At 57.8% G+C, this 11,706-nt stretch overlaps 3 protein-coding genes across 3 annotated transcripts in view; 2 read left to right on the top strand and 1 right to left on the bottom strand.

Moving 5' to 3' along the window:
• LOC129525421 (uncharacterized) overlaps positions 1-11,706 on the top strand; it is a 166,923-nt gene that overhangs the window by 115 nt on the left and 155,102 nt on the right. The window lies entirely within an intron of this gene.
• Positions 120-4,638, top strand: BET1L (Bet1 golgi vesicular membrane trafficking protein like). Its single transcript, XM_019036211.3, has 4 exons — positions 120-257; positions 1,520-1,611; positions 1,896-1,952; positions 2,094-4,638. Exons 1-4 carry the CDS (start codon positions 239-241, stop codon positions 2,259-2,261), a joined length of 336 nt encoding a protein of 111 aa, XP_018891756.1. The 5' UTR covers positions 120-238; the 3' UTR covers positions 2,262-4,638.
• CIMAP1A (ciliary microtubule associated protein 1A) lies at positions 5,858-11,094 on the bottom strand. Its single transcript, XM_004050332.3, has 7 exons — positions 10,806-11,094; positions 10,436-10,552; positions 10,088-10,288; positions 9,549-9,650; positions 9,264-9,385; positions 8,340-8,480; positions 5,858-7,905 (listed from the first exon to the last, which is right to left on the bottom strand). Exons 2-7 carry the CDS (start codon positions 10,542-10,544, stop codon positions 7,816-7,818), a joined length of 765 nt encoding a protein of 254 aa, XP_004050380.1. The 5' UTR covers positions 10,545-10,552; positions 10,806-11,094; the 3' UTR covers positions 5,858-7,815.

Below are 11,706 nucleotides of genomic sequence, written 5' to 3'. Positions count from 1 at the left end.
GTAAGTCACAGATATGCCCATCGCTTCCGCGCCCGGCAGTTCCCCACCCTCGGCCCTAAGCCGGAAGTCAGCGAGCCCGAAGCGGAAGGGGCTGGGCCACCTAGGGGCGTGGTCGGTGCGGAGGCGGGGCCATCGCTGGCTGGGGGCGGGGCCGGAAGCCCTTTCCCCGCGACTGCGCCACGTCTGAGGCGGCTGTGGCCGCGTCGGTGTCCGGGTCGAGGAGCCGGGGCAGGGCACGATGGCGGACTGGGCTCGGGGTGAGCGCGGGAGAGCGGAGCCGTTGGGGGCAGGGCCGGGCCGAAACCGACGCCGCTGCCTGTAGAGCCGCGTGCGCCTGCCTCTGGCCCAGCTGGGGTGACCTCGGCCGAGAGGACCCTGCCAGGGGGGCGGATTCGGATCCTTCCGGGTCCGAGCAGGGCCGGGTTTCGGCCGGCACTGCCGTTAGGACCGAAGGCGCGCGTGGCGGCCCAGCAGCTCCAGCGAGGGGTCGCGCAGCAGCGGGGTCCCCCCACTCCCCGCCGCCCCCTGTGAGATCGTTCTGCATGGGTTCGGGGTGAGCGGGAGTCGGCATTCGACAGGTCCCGAGGCCAGGCCCTAGGAGTAGAGGCTGTGCTCCGCTGGTGTCCAAGCAGGACTCTTACTAACTTGGGCCTCGGTGGCCCCACTTCCCCTCCTGGAGCCCGTGTTCTTGTCTGCAAAGTGGGATATTGATGCCTGTCTCTGTGAGGTGTTATGATGATTAAAGGAATTTATAAATATGAAGTGGCTGGAAGGACGCTGGCATCCCTTCCTGACATTGAAGCTAGGGAGGAGGTGGTTCTCACGCACCTGATGTGACAGAACTTCCTTATCCCCTGGCCCAGCCTGTCACAGGCCAGGCCTCTGCGAGCACTCTGCCCTGGGTGTTGCAGGAAGCCCCATGTGGGATGCAGACCAAGAATCCCGCTCCTGGTCGACCTCAGCTCCCGTCTCGGGGAATTGGGAACTTTGCTCAGCCATTTTCTGTGCAGTAAAGGGCCTTCCCAATGTTCTGTCCTGGTTCCTTGCCACCTCTTCAGGACCTAGCTCAAAGGTCGTCTCTGCAGGAGCCTTTCTGCTGCCTTGCTGGGTACTTTTCCCAAGTCTTTCCTATGCTCTTAGCAGAGTTTACTCTTTTTCTGTAAGAATGGGCTCCACATACACAGATGGTGACCTCCCTGGATGCAAGTGTCACATCATACTAGCACCCCAGGGCTGGGTCCAGTTTTTGCTACACAGTCTCAGAAAGTGCTGGTTGGACCGAACCCATTGTGGGTGCTTGCCCATCCCCACCTTGATGTGTACACAGGACATGTGTTCACATGACAGGCCCTTACACACATCGTCCTTTATGCAGCCTGTCTCATGTGCAAGATTCACCTGCTGGAACCTTGGTTAGGGCCCCCTAGATTTCTGACTCACCCAGATGTGGTTGGAGTGAGAGGGGTCAGGGGCCGTGCTCACTGATGGATGCAACCCTTCAGCCCCTCTCTTTTCTCAGCTCAGAGCCCGGGCGCTGTGGAAGAGATTCTAGACCGGGAGAACAAGCGAATGGCTGACAGCCTGGCCTCCAAAGTCACCAGGCTCAAATCGGTCAGTGGTGGTCTGTCCTCTTACCTCCACCTGGTGCCTTTGGGGAATGGGGATCAGAGGGAAGGCAGAGGGCCCAGAGGAGTTTCAGGCAGTTTTCCATCCTCATCCAATTCGTGGCTGTGCTCACCTGCATGAGGCCCCAGCTGACACCTGGACCTTTCTGTCTGCTGCTGCCCCACTGTGTCTGGCAGAGTTGTTGGCAGGGTTTGTCTGGTCTGGGGAGGGTGAGTGCTGTATTATGTGTCTGCTCTGGCCCAACCCTGCCCTCTCTGTCTGCTGAACAGCTCGCCCTGGACATCGATAGGGATGCAGAGGATCAGAACCGGTACCTGGATGGCATGGTAAGGGCCCACGGTGTGCGTGAATCAGGGCCCTGCCCTAGCACTACCTGCTGCAGAGCCTGCAGTGTCTCCTTCAGCACTGGTGCGGGTGGGTGGTCAAATCACCACTTCTGTGTGATCTTGCTGGAATTCCTCCCTTAGGACTCGGATTTCACAAGCATGACCAGCCTGCTTACAGGGAGCGTGAAGCGCTTTTCCACAATGGCAAGGTCCGGACGAGACAACCGGAAGCTTCTATGTGGCATGGCCGTGGGTCTAATTGTGGCCTTCTTCATCCTCTCCTACTTCTTGTCCAGGGCAAGGACGTGAGCCAGTGGGAGCTGGTGTCTGTGGGTGCCAAGGGCAGCCAGGGTCTTCCCTGCCTGGTGTTTTGGGCTCCAGAGGACTTACCTACAAAATACTCCTTTGCAATTATAATTGTGGGTCAGGAATCTTCTTCCTGTGTGGCAGGAGGCTGCGGCTGCCTGTGACCTGATGAGCTCATGTTGGCTGGTCCCATGTGTGAAAGGGACTCTCTTGGGGCAACCAAGGCCCAGCCCCTCCCCCCTCCCCCAGGTGCTAGAGAGCCAGGCAGAGCTGGGGCCACAGCGTGTCTGGAGAAGCCAGGTCTGAGCAGAGCAGCTGTTGAATCCCAGACGTGGCCACCTGTGGCTTGCAGCCCTTCTCCCCGCGCTTGGGACTCTGACATCTTAAGGCTGCACGGTCGTGTCCTTGTCTGGGTGAGGCCATGTCTGTGATCCAAGGTTCCTGGAACTGACACAGGAAGGGGCTGTGAACCCTAAGTGGGTGTCATCTCCTCCGACTGAGGCTTCTCACCCTGGAGATGGCAGTTACTCCTGGCCATGGTTGCTGAGCATGGGCAGACCAGTGGAAGCCACCCTACTGTGTTATCTGCGCCTTCGATGAAGTGAGACCCTTGGGGAGAACTGGGGTTGTGGATGAAGGAGTGGACTGCAGCCTTGGCCTAGCCACTGGGCTGGGATCTTCTGGGTCATGTGACTGTGTATCCAGGAGCAGAAACTTGTATTCTCAGGATTCAGGATCTACCCAGCACCAAAGATGTATTTTCAGGAGAACAGACCTAGAAATGGGCCTGTCTGGCATTTCAGAGTCAGGCAAAGCAGGCAGGGCCAGGGAGCTTCTGTGGGTCTACACAAGAAGGTTCCTGTGAGGGCTATCAGTTGTTGCCTTCTAGCTTGCTGGTAACTTTGGCGCCTCTGCCAAGCCCTGCCAGACTCCCCTGGCTGTGATGGCGTTCTGTGCCATCCTCCTTGTCCCCAGCCTCTGCAGGATGCCCTCCCTACCCACCTCTCCCTGGGCCTTCCCTGTCCACTGGGCTGGGTTCATGTTCAAACCACTGGACTGGCAGGGCAACGACTTCTTCCCACCTCAAGATGAGGTCCTCGCCCCCTTGTCTTGGCATAAAAACACCTTTAAAGCATGAGCCATGTGCTTCTTTGCCCTCCTCTGTCCTGTTCCAATCTTCTGCCTCCCAGTCACTCCCTGGGGACTATGGGATCACTGTCCCCCCACCTGTGTGGCCACACCATGTGTCCTGTCAATCCAGAACTGCCTCTGAGCTCCAGGCTGACCACAGATCAGCCACGGCCTGGTGCCTGCAGCCCCACTTTGCTCACCCTTCCCCTCCCCTCCTCCTTCCTTCCACACAGCAAGCCTACCTTTCTCCATCCACGCTCACCATAGCCCCCTTCCTTGTGACCTGGACCCTCCATTGTACCTGGCTGAGACTGTCAGCCTCCTGGAGGAGTGGGGTCCACCTTCTTGCCTTATGCAGTGCAAGCTCACTTCTCACCCAGCAAGGTCAACTCATCTGCCTCCATGTCTCTGGGGCTTTGCTGTTGCCCTGAAACCTAGCTGGGCTGGTCTTGCTCCCAGCTTGCTTCCCCCTCCTCGGATGTCCCTTTGCAGGCCCCTGTCGTTCCTCCGGCACCAGTGTCCTTGGCTGCCATGGCAAGCTCATCAGGGGCTTGTACCCTGCTCACCAAGCATGGTAGCAGCTGCCTGCATTGTATCTCCATCTGGTCACTGCAGGTGCCAACCCTTCATCCCCCATGTTTTCCTGGGCCGTGGAGGGCTGACCTCCATTTCTGGGGAATGTGGCTGAGCTGTGGTAACCAGCTACACCCCAGGTGCTCTTTCCATGGTGGTGCCTGCTCATCTTGCTGATGCAAACTAGGAAGTTAGGCTGCATCTCGGAGTGGCTTTCGCTGGAGAGGTGCTTTGCTGTCTCTGAGACTCAGTCACTGTGTTCCCTCCCCGCCTCTCTTATCTCCATGGCTGTTTGCAGCTCTCCCAGGTACTTTGGGGTCTGAGCTGGAATTCCTTTGTGGTTTGCTCTTCTGCTTCTCACTCTTGTATTAAGAAGGATTCCACAAAGGGAGCGTGGCATCCCTGCTGCTGCTGTGTCAGACCAGAGTTTCCTGAGGGGCCCTGACCCTAACCCTCCAGCTCAGCCCTGTACACCTGACCCTGTAAATGAGTGGGGTTTGCTGACTGTAATCCCTGACACCAGTAAAACCAAAAGGACTCTTGGGGGCTCAGTGTGAGAGCCAGGGTTACCTACTCTGCCAAGTGAGGACAAACTGCTAGGCTGTATCCCATAATTTCAGGATGAGAAACGTTAACAATAAAAATTTGTAGTAAACATAACCTCATGAAGAACTAATCATATGGTCTCTGTCGTCCTCATTTCCTTGGGATTTGAGGGAATTTTGTCTGGAGCTCACCCTGGTCCACAGGCTGGCCATGAGCACTGGTGCTGTAAACCCTGCCCCTTCCCTCATTCACCCCGTGGCTGGCCATGGGCACCGGTGCTGTAAACCCTGCCCCTTCCCTCATTCACCCCGTGGCTGGCCATGGGCACCGGTGCTGTAAACCCTGCCCCTTCCCTCATTCACCCCGTGGCTGGCCATGGGCACCGGTGCTGTAAACCCTGCCCCTTCCCTCATTCACCCCGTGGCTGGCCATGGGCACCGGTGCTGTAAACCCTGCCCCTTCCCTCATTCACCCCGTGGCTGGCCATGGGCACCGGTGCTGTAAACCCTGCCCCTTCCCTCATTCACCCCGTGGCTGGCCATGGGCACCGGTGCTGTAAACCCTGCCCCTTCCCTCATTCACCCCGTGGCTGGCCATGGGCACTGGTGCTGTAAACCCTGCCCCTTCCTTCATTCACCCCATCAGGGTTGACTTTGGGCAGAGCAGCCACAGACTCACCTGAAAGGGGCCTGCCTCTTCACACCTGTGGCTATTTCTCGTCAGGTGGGACGAGAGACTGAGGAAAGAAAGAAGGCACAGAGACAAAGTATAGAGAAAGAACAGTGGGCCCAGGGGACCGGCACACTAAGCGTGCGAGGACCCGCACTGGTGCCGGTCTCCGGGTTCCCTCAGTATTTATTGATGATTATTTTCACTGTCTTGGCAAGGAGAGTGCGGCAGGAGAACAGGGAGAACGGTGATGGTGGGGAGAAGGTCAGAAGGAAAACGTGAGTAAAGGAATCTGCGTCATAAATAAGTTCAAGGGAAGGTACTGTGCCCGGATGTGCACGTAGGCTAGATTTAGGTTTCTCTTTACCCAAACATTTTAGTATAGCAAAGAGTAACAGAGCAGTATCACCGCTAGCATATTTCGCCTCTAGCCACAGGGTGGTTTTCTCCTATCTTAGAATAGAACGAATAATCGAATAATCGGCTTTACACCAAGACATTCCGTTCCCAGGGACATGCGGGAAACAGAGGGCTTCCTCTTATCTCAGCTGCAAAGAGGCCTTCCTCTTTTACGAATCCTCCTCAGCACAGACCCTTTACGGTTGTCGGGCTGGGGGACGGTCAGGTCTTTCCCTTCCCACGAGGCCGTATCTCAGGCTGTCTCAGTTGGGGGAAACCTTGGACAATACCCAGGCTTCCTCGGACAGAGGTCCCTGCAGCTTTCCGCAGTGCATTGTGTCCCTGGTTAATAGAGAATGGAGAATGGTGATGACTTTTACCAAGCACACTGTCTGCAAACATACTGTTAACAAGGCACACCCTGCATAGCCCTAAATCCCTTAAACCTTGATTTAATACAGCACATGTTTCTGTGAGCACAGGATTAGGGCTAACGTTACAGATTAACGGCATCTCAAAGCAGAACAATTTTTCTTTGTACAGATCAAGATGGGGTTTCTTTTGTCTTCCTTTTCTAGGTAGGTACAGTAACAGTCTGACCTCTCTTCCTTTGCCCCACACTCACCCACTTCCTGCTGTGTTACCCTTCCCTGCCCAAGTTCCTGAAACGCAGATGGGGATCCTGATAGCATCACCACTTAGGGAATAAGTGAGTTGGCCGGGCGCGGTGGCTCATGCCTGTAATCTCAACACTTTGGGAAGTCAAGGTGAGTGAATCACGAGGTCAGGAGTTCGAGACCATCCTGACCAACATGGTGAAACCCCGTCTCTACTAAAAATACAAAAATTAGCCGGGTATGGTGGCAAGTGCCTATAATCCCAGCTACTCAGGAGGCTGAGGCAGGAGAATTGCTTGAACCTGGCAGACAGAGGTTGCAGTGAGCTGAGATTGTGCCATTGCACTCCAGCCTGGGCGACAGAGCGAGACTCCGTCTCAGAAAAAAAAAGAAAAAGAGAGTAAACATGAAGTGCTTCGAATACACAGCCTGGCACGATCACAGCAAAGTGAAGGTCAGCAGCTGTACTGTGCTTTATACAGGTGCAGGTGATGGTCCTACCAGTGTGTCTGTTGAGGTCACCCGTCCTAAAGTGACCTCCCTGAAAGCCTGAGTTGAAATCCAGACTCCACTTCTTGAGGCCTGGCCTTGGACTCTTGGGCAGCCTCTGGAAATCCCCCTCTTCAGGCCCAGCGGATGCCCCACCTTCCCTGTCCATGTCTTCCTTGTACTCCCTGTATTACCCATTGATGTGTAACAGGTCACCCTAAAACTTCACTTAAAATAGCAGTGATTTATCATGTCTCATTGAATTTGAGACGGGGCACGCTTCAGGGTTGGCTGTCTTTGCTCTACAGTGTCGAGGCCTCACTGGGAGATGTGGTCCTGGGGCTGCCTTCACTTGAAGGCTCACTCACAGGTCCAGAGGTCAGTGCTGGTGAGTGGAGGGCCTGGCCAGGCTGACTGCCTGTGGCCGGGCCGACTGCCTGGGATGGTGCATTCAGTCTCGCCATGGTTGAGCTTCCTCACAACATGATGGCTGGTGCTGGAGCAAACATGGACACGTGGCAGAAGGGTGGGGGTGGGGTGGGCTCTGGTGTCCAGGCGGAAGCTGTTTCCTTGGTATGTTGTGTGCGTGGCCTCGGGAGCCTGGTGGCATCACTTCTGCCATACCTCATTACTCAGGACACCCACAGGCTGTAGTCCAGATTCAAGGGAAGGGACCCACATTGCTCAGAGGTGATGAGCACAGGTGTGGCCGTCTTTGGGTTCAAGGCAGAAAGCATCAGGAGGGACCGTGTGGAGCAGGGTGTCTAAGGTACTCAGGCCCTCCCATCTCTCCCCACACAGACCCTGGGCCCTAGAAGGCAGGATGGGACCCCTTGTGGGCAAGTGCTGACAGCCTATGGGGGCTCCTTTCTGGAAAAGCTTGATCCTTCCACCAAGACAAACCCTTATTAATGCAATCTGATTTATTAATAATTTGGGCACAGCAGAAAACAAGATTAAAAAATGGTAAAATAGCATAGAAAAAAAGTAACTGATTACAATTGCCCAAACAAGCGTGCTCTGCCCTGCAGGGCCAGGCTGGCCCAGCCCAGCTGGTGAAGACAGCCTCGAGCTCTGTGGCCCGGCGGATCTTGTGTAGATGCCGGGTGTGATGGGGCACAGCAGGGCTGGCGTTATTCCACATCAACAAGCAGGGGAGTCATGTAATCAGAGTGTTTGATGCCGAAGGTGACAACTGGGGCGCAGGGCTTGGTCAGGGTCACCTGGGAGAGGAGGGGCTATGATAGGAGCCAGCACCCCTGCCCCCACCTGCAGGTCTCTGCCCTGGCTGGGGCTGGGCTGCTGTCCTTCCTGAACCTGGGGCCAAGGTGGCCAGAAGCTATGCTCCCAGGTTTGAACACAGAGCACTCAGCAGTAGTAGCTGTCACAGTGTCTAGGGAAAAGGGCAGGGTCTCTGCTTCCATGTCCCTGAAGGGTTACCTGTGGGGCTAGTGCTGGAAATGTACAGGGTCCTCAGGGTGCAGGTGCCTCCCCTCCCCACCCCACCCCTCCACCCCTTCTTGGCTGTGTCCTTCCATAGCCTGACCCTGTTTCCCCTCGTCTGTGTCCCAACCCCCCTCCCTGCTCTTTCCTACACATCCCTCTGTGCCAGGACCCCGCCCCACCCTGACCCCTCTGAGCTGTGCTCTTCCTGGACCTTCTCAGGGCTGTGGGCGCCTGGTCCTGGCTTGAGGGTCTTGTCCCCTGGGGGCTCCACACGGGCAGCCATGGTGTACTGCGGAGCCTTGAACTTGGTCACCCGCACATCAGTTTGGCGGTAGGCTGCGGGACCTGGGGTCTGAGAGGTAAAGGAGGCTCAGACCAACTCGGCCTACCCAGGGCGTGTGGCCCTAGAGGACAGGGAGCAAACTCAGGCTCTGAGTCAACAGGGTCAGCTACAAGTTGGTGCCCGTGCATCAAGGTCCCCTTCTATCTTCTGTCACACTGTGGAGATCACACCCCACTGCTTGTGGGGTACCTCATGTGGGGGTCACTTCCTCCATTTCAGCCTCACGCTGGCAATGGCATCCCCAGTGTGTGCCAGTCCTGGGAACATCGCTGAGTGTGTGTGAGAGAGGCTGTTGCTGCCCTGTTGGACCTGAGGGCCCGGGGCTGGCAAAATCAACATGGACGAGGGCTGTTGGGTGCCATGATGCTGCTTCCCCATCTCAGGCCCCTCAAGCTCTCAGGCATGTGCCACCCAGGGGCTTTGCACTGGCTGTTTCTGAAACCAGGACCCTCCTCCCCCAAATAGCTCATGGTTTATTTTTCCCTCCTCCTCTTCTTTCCATGCGACCCTATCTAAGATTGCCTCTCTCTCTCCAGACAGTGCTTCCTAAACCCCATCTCTTGTCCTCAGCACGGTCCATGCTGGGGCCAGGGCCTCTCCCTTCTGGCCTGTTGCCTGCCCCTCCTCACCACTGCAGCGTAACCCCAGCACGTGGCAGGTGCCCAGAGGGTGAAGGGCTGAGGGGGCTGAGGGGCATTGGCAAGGCAGGGCCGAACTGGTGGGTCCTGGGTTCCGGGGGAGGGTTCAGATGGTTGGGGGTGATTCTCTGTTCTCAGTTGGGGTGACCCTTGCCTTGTGTAGGTCGTCGCTGAAGCCGCCCAGCTTGCTGCGGCCCTTGATGGAAAAGGAGGGCTGGGAGGCCTTGCCGACGGTATTGGGCCCCATTACCATGGGCAGCATGTACGCAGCGGGGCCTGCAGGGTGGACGTGGAGCCTCAGGCCGGAACAGGGCCCACTGCTCCTTCCCTGGGGCTCTCCCCCAACTCTGGAGATCAGCCGTCGGGCTGCCCCATGTCACACACCCCACCCAGGATCCCCAGGTCCATTTGGCTGAGGATGGTTGGGGCTGCTGCGGACCTGGGGTGCTGTCCACTCGGAATGCCTTTGTCCGGGCAGAGATGGAGTGGCTGGGCGCTGAGTCGAACACGTACTTGGTGGATTTCTCTGGAAAGTAGTCACCTGGACAAGGAGCCAAGGGGGCTGCTGGGACAAGCAGGTGGGTATGCAGCCCAGTTTGGGGGCTCAAGGAGGACTCCCCAACATTCTAGGCATGGGGCCTCTGGGCTCCAACACAGGTGGTGACCAAGTCTGGTCAGGGGGTGTCCAGGATGGAAATGCTGACTTCAGGGCTGGTGAGACAAAGGCTATTTTTGAGCAGGGAGAGTGGGGTCTGACGTCGGCCTGGCAGAGAAGGGTCCAGGTCGGAGCTGGACTCTTGGGCCAGAGTCTTCTCTGCCCAGGCACGATGGTGACCCCTCAAGAGAGAAAGATGGGACGGGAGGGGCCAGGATGGCTGAGCTCTCCCACACCCTTGCTGACATGAGGTTAGGGGCACCCAGCAGGGAGGGGCAGGCCTGGGGCTGCACAGGGCAGGAGCCTGAGACAGGGTCACTAACCTGGACCAGGAGTCAGCATGGTCTTGGTTTGGTAGCGCCCCAGGATGGAGTAGGCAGGGCCAAGGTCCTTGCCAGTCCTCAGTATCTTGGGGTTTACATTGTAACGGGGCCCTGGGGAGCAGTTCTCTGCCAGGAGCATGGGGGCCCCACGGAAGCTGTAGGCCGGTGCACGCAGCTTGGTGGGCGTGTGCTTCATGAAGCCTGCGGACGCAATGGGCCCTGAGCAGCCCGGAGCCTGACCTGCCCTTCTCCCTGCTGGGGGTCAGGGATTGAGCCCCAGGCCCTTCCCGGGCCCCCCACCTGCCCGCCTGGCTCCTGACCCTCTCCCACAGTCTCTCAGGCTGTTACCTGTTGTTGGTGGAATCAGGTACTTGGGTCCAGGGCTGCTGTAGAGGGCCATGATGGGTCCCCGGGGGCGATGGGGCCTCCAGGTACCCATCCATACCTCCTCCGTCATGGCCAGCTCTGTCCGTAAGTGAGAGGGTTACCAGGTGCTGGGAGGCCCGGCCCTGTCCCATGCCGGCCCCTGATGTCCCCGACCCTGCTCTTGCTGACACTGAAGGGTAAGACCTGCGGAACCTGCTGCAGCATCCTCAGTGGGGATCTCCAGCTGGGAGCCAGGAGTCAGGGACAGTAGGAGCTTTCTGCATGGGACTGTGAGCTCCTCACCAGCTTAACTGTAACCCAGAGTTGCTGTCCGTGCTGGCCCTTAACTCACCACTGTTCTCGGCTCTAAGGGAGCCCTGGGCCGGTTTCTCCTACTTGGAGTGGTGATCAAAGATGGGGAACTTCTTGATTGAGGCTGAGCTGAGGGGCAGGGAGGGGGCCGCCTGGGAGGGAACTATAACTTCTTCAGTGCAGGGACAGCACTCAGAGCAGCCTAGAGACCCATCCTCATCAGAGACTGTCCTTTCCCCCCTGGCCTTGGTGCCAGGGAGTTCCCGCAAAAGGAGCATGGAGAGAAAGGCCTTCCTCTCTCCTCATGGGCTTACAGAACTGGGGAGAGGTCCCCCACTCTAAACTCTAGAATGTGGCTCTGTGGGATGACAGGTTCTAGATTCTGTCTATGTGACCAAGACAATGGCTTCTGCCTTTGATCCCCTCACCAGATCTCACCACCAGGTCCCCTCACCAGGTCCCCCCAACAGGACACCCCTATAAGTCCCCCTGACCATGTTCCCCTCACCAGGTTCCCCTCACCAGGTCCTCCTCACCAGGTCCCCTCACCAAGGCTCCCCACCCATGTTCCCCTCACCATGCTCCCCTCACCATGTCCCCTCACCAGGTCCTCCTCACCAGGTCCGCTCACCAAGGCCCCCCTATGTCCCCTCACCAGGTCCCCTCACCAAGGCCCCCCCCATGTCCCCTCACCAGGTCCTCCTCACCAGGTTTCCCTAAGTTCCCTCACCAGGTCCTCCTCACCAGGTCCCCTCACCAGGTCCCCCCAACAGGACACCCCTATAAGTCCCCCTGACCATGTTCCCCTCACCAGGTTCCCCTCACCAGGTCCTCCTCACCAGGTCCCCTCACCAAGGCTCCCCACCCATGTTCCCCTCACCATGCTCCCCTCACCATGTCCCCTCACCAGGTCCTCCTCACCAGGTCCGCTCACCAAGGCC

The sequence above is a fragment of the Gorilla gorilla genome, chromosome 9 (assembly GCF_029281585.2).
Source record: "Gorilla gorilla gorilla isolate KB3781 chromosome 9, NHGRI_mGorGor1-v2.1_pri, whole genome shotgun sequence".
Classification (NCBI taxonomy): domain Eukaryota; kingdom Metazoa; phylum Chordata; class Mammalia; order Primates; family Hominidae; genus Gorilla; species Gorilla gorilla.
This window is presented reverse-complemented; position numbering and strand designations above follow the sequence as displayed.